The sequence below is a fragment of the Paroedura picta genome, chromosome 12, assembly GCF_049243985.1.
Source record: "Paroedura picta isolate Pp20150507F chromosome 12, Ppicta_v3.0, whole genome shotgun sequence".
Lineage (NCBI taxonomy): Eukaryota > Metazoa > Chordata > Lepidosauria > Squamata > Gekkonidae > Paroedura > Paroedura picta.
Window position 1 is genome coordinate 13176236 of NC_135380.1, and position 12146 is coordinate 13188381.

General features: G+C 43.2%; 2 protein-coding genes across 16 annotated transcripts in view; one reads left to right on the forward strand and one right to left on the reverse strand.

Moving 5' to 3' along the window:
* Positions 1-12146, reverse strand: part of TMEM218 (transmembrane protein 218) — a 364259-nt gene that overhangs the window by 263633 nt on the left and 88480 nt on the right. The gene's annotated exons all lie outside the window — the stretch shown is intronic.
* Positions 1-12146, forward strand: part of PKNOX2 (PBX/knotted 1 homeobox 2) — a 358017-nt gene that overhangs the window by 254414 nt on the left and 91457 nt on the right. For all 15 annotated transcript variants that reach the window (XM_077306320.1, XM_077306319.1, XM_077306322.1 and 12 more), the window contains one exon: positions 9034-9173. In XM_077306320.1, the coding sequence (XP_077162435.1) occupies positions 9034-9173 (140 nt within the window). The remainder of the gene's footprint in view (positions 1-9033; positions 9174-12146) is intronic.

A 12146-nucleotide genomic window follows, 5' to 3' on the forward strand; every position in this document is an offset into this window, starting at 1 on the left:
GACCATGCTCACTGTAGCCATAAGGGGGTTGACCATGGCAGCAACCTAACCATCTGAGGGCTTCTGGCATCTGTGACCCCCTCCCCCAGCCATATGGGGTGCCACAAAGATGAAAAGAATCAACTTGGGCTCATTGCAGTTCTCACCCTTGTTTATATTAGTCATTGTTTGTTTGTCTGTTTAGCTTCTCTGCTGCCCCTCCTGGCTGGCTAGCTCACAGTGGCTCACAACATTGGTTAAAATACAATATAATCAATAAGCATTAATTTAAAAAACCCTTCCACCCTCCCCACCACTCCAGAGAACTTCACCCCCATCCCCTTGCTTATGAAAATATCCATTTTGACGTACTATGATGAACGCTGTGCTGGGTGCTTACAAGGGGGGTGGGTAGGACAAGAAAATCTTTGTTTTTTTAAAGGAATCTGTTCACTTTAAGGAAGTAATAAAAGTTCTGAATTTAAAAGCACCTGTTCTTAGTCAGTTCTGTCATTTCTGATGCTAACTAGTCATGCATATTACTACACATGGATATTGGAGTTATAGAGGTTTCTGTGGGTTATTGTTTTTTTGTTCATATCTTCCAAGTTCCACCTAGCAAGGAAAGCCAGTGATTGGTGTCTTCTAGTTCAGTGGTCCCCAACCTTTTTATCACCGGGGACCGGGCAAAGCTTGACAATTTTACTGAGCCCAGTACCGACTGATCCACGGACCGGTCCCCGGACCGGGGGTTGGGGACCACTGTTCTAGTTGATCTTGCTTTTCCTCTTGGCATTCCATGATATAGATTATATCAGGAAACATTCCATTCAAAACCACTCAAAACGGCTGTGCTGAGAATCATGGCACTTGCATGGACAAAAGCTATGGATGGTCAGAGGCCGTAATTTGGAGAATTGGGTGAGACTGAAAGAAAACCTGGCTAAATCCAGCCCAAGTGTTTCAGGGTGCACATTCCTAATGTGGAATCATTTTACTCTTCTGAAATCTGTCTTCATGGCTGAAGAACCAGAAAGGGTTTTCTATGTTAAAACTCAATTTTTTACACAGAAATAAACAGAAAGCAAAGCAAAAACAGGCTTCCAACTCTGGTAGCTTAGCTTTCTGCCTAGTGAAAGACTGCTTGATGGGGCTTTTCAAAGGCAACTGAACTGACTGTCAAGAAAAGGACTGGATTTTATGAAAATAAAGAGGAAGCAATTGGAAAAACATCCTTTGAGAACAGAGCAACTGCTTTAATAATCTTCTGGTTCTGCTAAGGGCCAGTAATATTGAGCATAATCTCTTCAAATGCACGGGAGAATCTATCTTTTGAAAATTGGGAATCTGCATAAAAATCCTGCGGTTCATATGTTCCTTTTATAATAAATTAAAGCATTTCCAAGCGAAGTTCTTTCTCTGCTGTTTTGTCCTTGAAGTTCCGGGAATAAAGTTCTGAAAAGTGAAAGCATATATTAAATATGCAATATCTTTTCTCATATATGTGCACGAAGCACAGCAATCGGAACGGTGCCCAGTAACATGCTTCTGTAAAAGAATAAAGTCCAAGGAACTATATTGGTTGTCAGTCAGATAAATCAGAAGAAAATGCTCCTTCTGTCTACTTTCCGTTTTGTTTCTTGGTGTGTGTGTGTGTTGCCAGCTTCTGCTGTAAGAAAGAATGTATAAATCTGATTCGGTTGTAAAATTAAAGCAGTTAAAATTCTTTATGTACTGTGAGTAAACAGCATGAGTTGTCCTTGTTCTCTGTAGCCTTAAAAGACTGCATTCACACGTAGCAATAAACCTTGGTTTGTTCAACACCTTTTAATTCATCCACCAGATATAAGTAACCAATCGTGGTTTATGCCTGAACCTTGCTTTTATGCATGTTGTCTCTTCTCTGCATCCCTGCAAGAGAGACTTTTCCCTGTAGAATACTACTACTGTGTATGGGTTTATCAGTTTCTACAGGACAACAAATTACATCTGCCCTAATTTTTGGCCTCAGCAGATGGAATGGAAGTTCTATGTTAACTGAAACAGTAAAATGTGGGCATGAATGATAGTTAAAATAAAATTTGATGCTCACATAGCTCAAGACATTTTGCTTTCTATGAGGATTTTCACATCACCAAGCTTAAATTTGGGAAGCACCAGACCCAAGATGTCCTGATTACCAAAAAAGGCTGGAAGTAGGTCATTTTTGCACCCAATACTCAAACTGTGGGACATGAAATCTATATATCCGTGTTCAAACACAGATTGAGCCAAGCCACACAAGTGGTGTGACAGAGGGAAAGCCAATATCTAGTGATAAGCATGCTGGATTAGGATCTGGGAATCCCAGGTTTGAATCCCCACTCTGCCATGGAAATCTGCTGGATGACCATAGGCCAGTCACACAGTCTCAGTTTAGCCTATATTCGCAACCTTTTCCAGGCTGCGGACCGCCGGCAGCGGGGAGGGCGATCGCGGGAGTGCTGTGCATGCGCATGCATGCACGTTTGCGGTCGCGCATGGCGCACACACGCATGTGCAGCCCGGCACAGCCCGGCGGAGGCAGGGAGCCACGGCCCAGTGCCAGGGCCTTCGCAGCCCGGCACCGGGCCGTGGCCCGGTGGTTGGGGACCACTAGTCTACATCACTGGGTTGTTGTGAGCATAGAATCATGTAAGCTGTCCTGAGTCCCCATTGAGGAGAAAGGAAGTGAATAATATCGTACTGTGGAAGTTCTTTTGCTTCTTAATTGGTGCATTTAGGGAGGATTGGTTTTGGAGCATAATTGCTGGAAGAATGAGGTCTGATCTCAGGGATTCCTGGTTCAAATCTCTCCACTGCCACTCAGCCACTAGATACCCTGAAACAAGTGACTCCCTCCCTCAGCCGCTCATTCTACCACTTGCTAGATGGAGATAATTAATCTACTTTACAGAAGTCAGAATTTCAATAAGATTAATGCTTTGAACACTGAAAGTGCTATATATACCCTAATTATATTATTATTTTTTGCACAATGGAAGTTTTATAAATTTATAAACAGTGTATATATTGTTCCAGAAGGTAGCCATGTTAGTCTTCAGTAGAACAGGTAGATTTCAGGGGTGCAACAAGAGTCAAGACTTTTGAGAGTTTGAGTTTCCTGCATGTAGTTGTGAATTTCCTGCATTCCGCAGGGGGTTGGGCTAGATGACCCTGGAGGTCCCTTCCAACTCTCTGATTCTGTGAGAGTCAAAGCTCCTTCGTCAGACACAAGTGCATATATGTCTACGTGACTCTGCTGTAAGCACTGTTACCTGCATCTTTTACATTTGACAAAGACTCTGGCTTTGTTTTATATTAGGAGGTGAGGCTAGGAGCTTGGAAATTACTCCAAGAGCCATTAGTTCAGTGCTTTGATCAGTCATTAGTATCAGCATTCTGGTTTAAATAACTCGGCCAGAAGAAGGCTAGGCTGGAACGGGCTGTCTTCATGACAGAGCGGTGTAACCGTGACAATAGCCCTGTGTTAAAATGCATTCACGCTGGCTTTACATTCCTCTTAGCTCTTTTTTTAAAAGCTCCATAGTCTCTTCCATTACACAGTCCTCTGGTCACTTGGCTGTGAAATGCATTCAGACTACAGCAATAGAAGGTAATAGCATTGCCTTAAATCCTGTTTAGAATTTCCAAAAGCCCGTTCTGTGGACTTGAAACCCACAGTGATTCATTAGGCTGGCCACATCAGAAACAATAGGTGTTCTACAAGGAGTGATTGAGTTTTCTCCATGATTTTTTGTTTTAGTTTGGGTTAGGACTGTTCCTTTGTTTTTGTGTTTTCCACAACACGTTCTCATTGTGGAGTACCCCCCCCCCACACACACACACACACACACCCCTTGCATGTTTTGCTCGTTTCATCCTGTTTTTGCAATATGGCAATGGGAACCCTGTTGCTTCTGAAATTCAAACAGGATCTTTTCCTGGGTCCTCAAACTGTATAACCTGAAATGGATAGCCCAGGCTAGCCTGATCTCATCTTGGAAGCTAAGCAGGGTCTGGATGAGAGACCACCAAAGAATACCGGGGTTATGATGTGGAGCGGGCAATTGGGCGCTCACCTGGACCAGCCCCGCCCACTCTCTGCCCCCCCAGGCCTTTAACCAAATACGATGCCACTCACTGAGCGGTTACAGATTATGCCAATAAAGGTGCTCTGTATTCTGTATTCTATTCCTCCATGTGAAGCCTGCTGGGTGACTTTGGGCCAGTCTCAGTTTTCTCAGAGCTTTCTCAGCTTTACCTGCTTCACAACAAATGTATGAAGAAATGAGCCTGCCCCTCTTAGCGTGATGCTCCATCCACACATGATGCTGGACTTGCACGATTACAAGTCACAATGTGTCATTTAGCCCTAAAACATTCATGTGTGGGGTGGGGGGGAGGTATTTGGGCTGGGACTGTGGCACTGGAGAAAGAACAGGTTAACTCTTCCCACCACTATTATCCCAAGTGAAGATGACCTCCTGGGCTGCTTGAGGTTCTAGCAGGAAGGACAAGGCATGATACAGTTACATGTCCATTTTCTCTGTCAGCACCTAGAAGCATTGGAGGTCAGGGGAGTGGCATTTTCATTCGGCTGGAAAGGAGGAGAGCAGTTCCTTCATGGTCTTTCGGTTCCTTTCAGCTATGTGAAGCTACATGTGCCTGACTTTCATGAGTAGACCAGTCTGGAAAGACCTCTGTTTTGCCTGCATTCCTCCCTCTGGTTTGTGCAAGGCAGGCTTTGGTACAGCTTGAAACGATGCTGACCTCTATCTGCTTGCTGCAAAATACATGAAGGGCATTTAAACCTCATAATCTATTTCTGAGCCATGGAATCCTTTTGCGCTGCCAAGAAACCTTATACAGATTCATTACCTACTTGAAGTCTTTGCAGAGGGGGCCCTTGCTCTTTATTTTTTCCTTTAAACTTGGCACTATAGAGCGTTAACAGCAAGCTGTGTTAGACATGGGGATAATTGTATTTATTCCAAAGCATGATAGTAGCTTAAGAAAAAAGCCACCATAAAAGAGAATGCCCTGTTTGTACCTAAAGCAGCCAGCTCGCTGCCTGTGCTAGTTGAACAATGAGTTCTAATGGGAATTCTGCATCTTTGACTGAAGGCAAGAGCGTGCAATAGATACCAAATTTCATTAAGCTTCTGAAGGTGGGGGGGGGGGCAGCAATGAATAAATCCTACAAAAATAATCTAAGTGCTGAAAGGGCAAGAGCCGTTAGCATCATTATGCTGAATCTAGTGAACCATAGATTCGAAGGGGGCCAAAGACTATCTGGTGTGGGGACTGCCACAGGGTGTGTGATCCACACTGTAGCCTGAAATAAGCAGAGTCCAGATGCTGAATCCAAATATTAGAATCCCTTAATATGAAAAGGGATTAAACATCCCTTAGACATCAATCACCATTTCAAATGGGAAGGAAAGGGTGTTGTTGTTTTTTTAAGGGAAGGGGAAAATTTCAAAACACATTTCAGGAAGTCATCCATACAAATAATTAGCTTTATTTTAGAAGAGCTGGATTCGAGTCCCAATAACACCTTAGAGGCCAACAAGATGTTTGAGGTATAAGGTTTCTAGAGTCAAATCTGCCTTTGCCAGGTACAAATGACTCTGGAAAGCTCACACTCTGTTGGTCTCAGTCTCTGAGGTTCTGACAGACTCATGTCTAGCTCTTCTATGGCAGATTAACATGGCTGCCCTCCTGAAACAAAACTGATTTTAAATGTCCTATAATTTATTTAATTTAAAAATGAAGGTTACTTTGGCTTGTTTTCAAACTTGGATGTCTTTTCCTTTATATTAGTAGCAGTAGTTGTAATAATAATAATCTCTAATTTTAAAAAAGAGCCTCTTGTGGCGCAGAGTGGTAAGGCAGTAGAAATGCTGTCTGAAGCTGTCTGTCCATGAGGTTGGGAGTTCAATCCCAGCAGCCAGCTCAAGGTTGACAGCCTTCCAACCTTCCGAGGTCGGTAAAATGAGTACTCAGCTTGCTGGGGGGTAAACGGTAATGACTGGGGAAGGCACTGGCAAACCACCCCGTATTGAGTCTGCCATGAAAACGCTAGAGGGCGTCACCCCAAGGGTCAGACATGACTCGGTGCTTGCACAGGGGATACCTTTACCTTTACCTTAATGTTTTTTTAAAAAGAAAGAAAAGAAGAGATGATTATTATTAAAGGAAAAAAAATTATTTTTGGCCATATCCCAACATCACCCCAAACGCTGAAAAAAGAAACAGTTATAAACATTCCAGGGAGCCTTCAAAACAAACAAGCCGACAAAAAGGGCAGCACCAAACTAAAAAACGACAAAGACGAAAATACACTAAAACCATAGCAAACTATCCAAGCTGGTTGAAATAATGTTGCATCATGGGGAATGCTAAGGCATTTTTTTAGTAAATGTCATTTGGGTACCTATATGGTGGCCACTGGCCAGTGTTTGAAAAGCAGTTTTGTTGAAGGTAATCAGGTTAGGGTGTGGTCTGAGAGTAGATGGAAGAGCTCCTAAGAAACTGCCTTGAGTTCTGCAGAAGGTGGGGTGTAAAGGTCACAAAGCATGAAAATCCTTGGGGCTGCTGCCAAAAAACAGAGTTGCAGGAATATTAGAATCAGAAATGCATCTGTGGAATGAGAACTTCGCTTTCAGCCTATGGTGACCGTATAAATTAATGACCTCCAAAATGTCCTATAACAATCTCTCCTTCACACAGGATTTGCCCTTCAGTCTTCTTTCTTGCTCAGCAGTCCTTTTATTTATTTTCTTCTTATTTGTTTATCTCTGGCTGTCCCAGCCTCTTTTATTATATATATAAAATGTTTTATTTTACTTGAAGGAGAAAATGTCAGATAGATGCAAGTGTAGGCTATATGAGGTGATCAGATAATAAAATTGAGGTAACTTTGTATTCACATGAACACCAGATAATTTGTTGCCAACAAGGAATTCAACAAGGTCTTTAAAACTTTGAGGAGAGAGCTTTCTTTTCAGTTTCTGTTTAAACACTCAAGCATAGTTTCTGAGTTTCACTGACAAGTAAAGTTTTGAAGGCAGGAACATACCACCAGGTTCCAAGAATTCTTCATTATACATAAACCAGGGATCACTCCTCGTTTGTAGAAGCTATTTCCCTTTGTAACTGGGCAATGATCACTTCTCCTTCTAGAAACTATTTCCCCTTTTAAGCTGACTCTTAACTGACTCTTCTTCAACTCTCAGCTCCCAACCGACATTCCTTAACTGACTCTCTCAACAGAGTTGCATTCAAACAGCCTGTCACTCAATCCTTCTCAGACTCTGTAAGGCATGAGCTTTATGCTATGAATTAATGACCTCCAAACACCCTATCATTGGCAGCATTGACAGGGAATTCCTAGCAATTAATTCCCACACACACACCACCCTTCCTGGCAATTACCCCTACCCCCTCTACCTATATTTAATGGCTGAGGAAATTTTGTTTCATTGCATATAAAAGTTCAATAAAACTTTGTTGGTCTTAAAGGTACCACTGGACTCAAACTCTTTTCAGCATTGAAAAGTTACTGGGAGATTCTGTGTTTGGCATTCCTAAAGTATTTGTGGGAGGAGGCTTGACTGGCTGCAGTGTCCCCCCCCCCCCCCTATTTTTATATTAAACCCTTTACCCATGTTATTTTCCCATCCTGTATCTTTGTCTCAGGTGGTCAGACAGAAACCCTATGTAACCATTTCTGATTGGAAAAATGGCAAACGAAAAAAGGATTAATGCACCCATAACAATGTTCCAGCTAGATTCACAAATGGCTGCAGTTATCAAAGAACCAAAAGATTGGGAGTTCTGATCACAAGATTCCAGCAGTATCTCTAAATTTTCTAGAAACATACCATGTGTTACAATAAAATATAGCACAGATCAATATGTGAAGATGAGGTGTGGTTATGATAGAACATAAACTCTGGGTAAGTTCTTTTGCAGAAGCTGTGTTTAAATAAATGACCACACTATACTCATTTAATGGGACATGCACAGATAGTTTTGTTGGATTGTGCTGGTGGTCATCTTATTTGTTCCCCATCTGAAGTTTCAAATGGTATTTTCCTCAAGCCACTCCCTGAAGTTTTCTCCTTCACTTGAATTTCCCTAATTTCCTAATTCGATTTTCTTGATCCAAGATACTTTCAACACCTTGTTAACTGCCTCTTTCCTATGTGCGTGGAAAGTTCCATGAAGTCGCAGCCAACTTACGGCCACCCCAACAAGCCTTTTTCAAGACAAGCTAAAAGCAGAGGTTCTTTGCCGTTGCCTTCCTCTGCAGAGTCTTCTTTGGTGGTCTCACTTACAAGTACCGACCCCGCTTAGCTTCTGGGATCTGGCAAGATCAGGCTGTATCATGCTGCCTCCTTCACACCTCTTTGCTACTTCGAGAGAAATTGTGTACCCCACATCTCAATCAAATGATCCCCAAGGCAATTTATAGCAAATTGACATTCTAACATGCCTGCAGTTAAGATCTGTCTGCCAGGGAACAGGGAAGTAAACACCCTGGGGCTGCTTGTTCTCGAGGCCTAATTGTCAACTTCTCTCCCAGGGTGGCATTCCAGGGAGAGAGGGGACACATCCTTCCCAAAGCTGTTGGCCGCAGTTGTTTATTCCCTGCCTTTCCTCGTGGTTCAAAGCCAATATTGATTGGTAAACCTCTGGACGCTCTGAGTTTCTGACACATTTAAAAAAACCCAAAACATGATGATACAAAAAGCTATAAAGAACAGCAACAACAAAACATAATAAGCCTGAGGGAGACTTCAGCTAGCATTCTGGCATGAACCGAGTTCAATAAATACGTATAGAAGGCAGGTGAAGAACTTTTCGGTACGAGACTCAGGAAACGCTCAGAATCTGTTGGCAAGCAACTCGCGGAAGCCCGCATGGTCTTTTCTCTTCTCCTCCCCGCCTGCAATTGCGCACACTTTAAAGAGTTTGATCTGGTTCTGTCTTTTAAGCCTCTCGCGTTCCTGTCTTCTCTTTTGACAGATGACTGCCACAGCGCAACAGCCGGCGAAGGCCCAGCCAGTGCACATCTCCACGCCCTCCGCAGCCGCCAGCACCCCCCTTCCCAGCACCCCCATCGACCCTCAGGCACAGCTGGAGGCTGACAAGAGAGCTGTCTACAGGTACAGAGGGATTCTGCTGCCAGGCTGTTCTTTAATGTGGATTCCCATCCCTGTAGCGGCATGTTGAGATATTACTGGAATTTGGCCTGAGGCTAACTTGTCAATGACATGCTGCACAGAGACTTCTCTCTTCCCCCCCCCCTCCCCTTCTTCTTTTTAAAGCCCTCTTTGTCAATCGACTGAGAGAAACAGTGCATGTTAAAGTAGCAGGAGCCTCAAGCTGAGTTACTTCAAAACATTTGCTTTCTTTGTTAGAGGGAGTTAAATTACAAGGCAACCAAACGATGAGGATGATGTGGCTGGGAATGTTTTGGTGGAGGAAAGGGGGGAGTGGGTGGGCTTTCTGCACAATCAAGTTCCCTTTTTGCGGCGAATGTGTGCATTTGAGCATCGTTCACGGCGCACAGGCCCAATGTTGCGCTTCTGTTGTGGGTTTTATGAGCACTTAAAGCTGCAGTATTTTGCACTTGAGGGAAATGGGGATGCTACCTTCAAGAAGCATATTGCTGTATCTGAGGAAGTTGTGCGTGCACAGGAAAGCTCATACTTCGAATAAAACGTTGTTGTTCTTTAAGGTGCCACTGGACTCTAAATATGTTCTGCTGTTCACACTGCGGTTGCATGAGTCTCCTGGGTCCAGTACCTACAAGCTATTTTAGGGAAGCAGTTAGTGGCAAGTGGCAGATTGTTATCCTGAATGACTGCATCTTCTTTCTCTTAATTTAGTTTTAAGCTAGATTTCCGGTGGGTAATCGTGTCTGTCTGAAGCAGCAGAACAAAGTTTGGTTCCAGTGGCTCTTTTAAGACCGACCAAGTTTTATTCAAGATATATAGGCTTTCGTGGGCAAGCACACTTCTTCTTCAGATATAATGGAGCAGAATTTTCTCAGCCAGCTATAAAAGTAGAGAAAGGCCAGGAAGCTTTAGCTAGAGTTCAGATGCATAATTAACTGGGCAATTATAGCAGAGATAGGTTGTTCCGTTATATCTGAATAAGTGTGCATGCACACGAAAGCTTATATCTTGAACAGAACTTTGTTGGTCTTAAAGGTTCCATCGAACTCAAAAACTTTGAGTTTTAAGTTAAAGAACTTCATGATGAGTCAGGAAGTTCACAAATCTCACCTTCGCCATGAAGGCCCTAGTTGACCTTGGACAATCTGAATGCTCTTTCAGCTTTCACCACAACTCTGTATTTGCTAAGGAGATAATACTACTGTGGAGTAGCCCAAATTACCCGAACCAGGTCAGTCATCTCAAAGCTCAGAAGTGGTGCAGGATTGGTACTTGGATGGAAGACTGGGGGTGCTAAGCAGAGGAAGGCAATATCATACCATCTCTGCACCTCTCTTGCTTTGAAAACTTCACACGGAGGAACTTCATAGAGTTGCTATGAGTCAGTTGTGACTCGATAGTTGCAAGCAGGTAATGTATGTGAAGTTGTTCAGCTACTCAGTTCAGTGTTTCTACATTTCCCTCCCAGTACAAGTTGAATCCTGTCATCCCGTTACACCAAGACTTCCCCCCGGTTGGTCTCCATTGGAGGATCTCTTGTTTCATTGGAGGAAAGTTTTTCTCCCTGGGGGAAGACGTAGCCATCTGGAAGCATAGGATCAAGCTTAGGAGAAGGTAGAATTCACCTCTGTAACAATAGTATTTAGAACTGCTGCTAAATTATTTCATAGTGGAAATTAATGAAGAAAGCAAACAGCTCAGTTAGAATCCACGGTGTGGACAGACCCTCTCCCAAAATACTAGAAGGTGGGTGGTGGGAGATTCAGGACACATGCCAGAAAGTACTTCTTCACACAGCACATAGTTCATTTGTGGAACTCATTGCTGCAGAATGTAGGGATGGCCCCCAGCTTGGAAGGCTTTAAAAAGTGAGTAGACAGATTCATGGAGGATGGGGCTATCGACGGCTACATCATGATGGTTATGTCCTCCTTCCAGTCCCAGAGGAATATATCTCTTTGAATCAGTTGCTGGGGATATGAGTCAGAGGATGCCGTTGTAGCTATCCTGCTTGTGAGCTTTACAGTGGCAGCTGATCTGCCACCATGTGAACCGCATGCTGGATCTGAGGGGTCTTTAGTCTCATCCAGCATGACTCTACTTCCATTCTTATGATGGTGGGGGCAGTGTACCAAGCTGTGACCGCTCCTTCCCTCCAGGCGAGATAGCCCTTAAGAAGTCCTACGTTAAAGGACTATCTCGATAGCTGTCAATGCATGAGGTGTAGTAATCTGTAATCATTTTTGTATTAGCAATGTTTTAGCAAAAATGTACACACTCCTCTTGCAGCAGTGCTACTTGTGCTACTAGGAGCTACTTTGGGCTTTTGCTAAGTCTTGCTTGAAGTGCTACAAAGACCACTTTGATCAGAGAATGTGAACATGTGTAGTAGGCTACCAAATAATCTACATGTCTAGGTGTATTTTCTTTAAAAACATTTTTGCAGTTACACTTTTAAGACTCTGACAGAGTGCTCTCTCTCTCTCTCTCTCTCTCTCTCTCTCTCTCTCTCTCTCTCTCTCTCTCTCTCTCTCTCTCCAATCACCTTTGGTTATTTTAGCTTCTTGCTTACATGCCTATTAAAACTATGTAAAACTGCTGTAATAATTTTAATGGATGTTAGCGAGCAATAAATGGCAATTGTTATCTTCACGACCCTGGAGGATTCTAGGAATTACAAATCAAGTGAGGTATAGTTGCATGCCCAACAGAGCCTCTTCTCCCTAAGCTGTTGCAAAGACAGGGAGTGCTGACTAGTCTTGGCATGGTGGGCAGAAAGATTTCAGTATGACAATGTTACTCTCCAGTCTGAGAACTTGCTCCTTCTGAGAACAGTTAAAGTTAATGAAAGTCTCCCCCAGGCCTGCAAATAAGTACTGGGAGTTCAAAATTCTTCCTACCTTTCCATACCCCCCCCCCAAAAAAAACAAAATCTGGTTTGGACATTGTTGGTCTTTG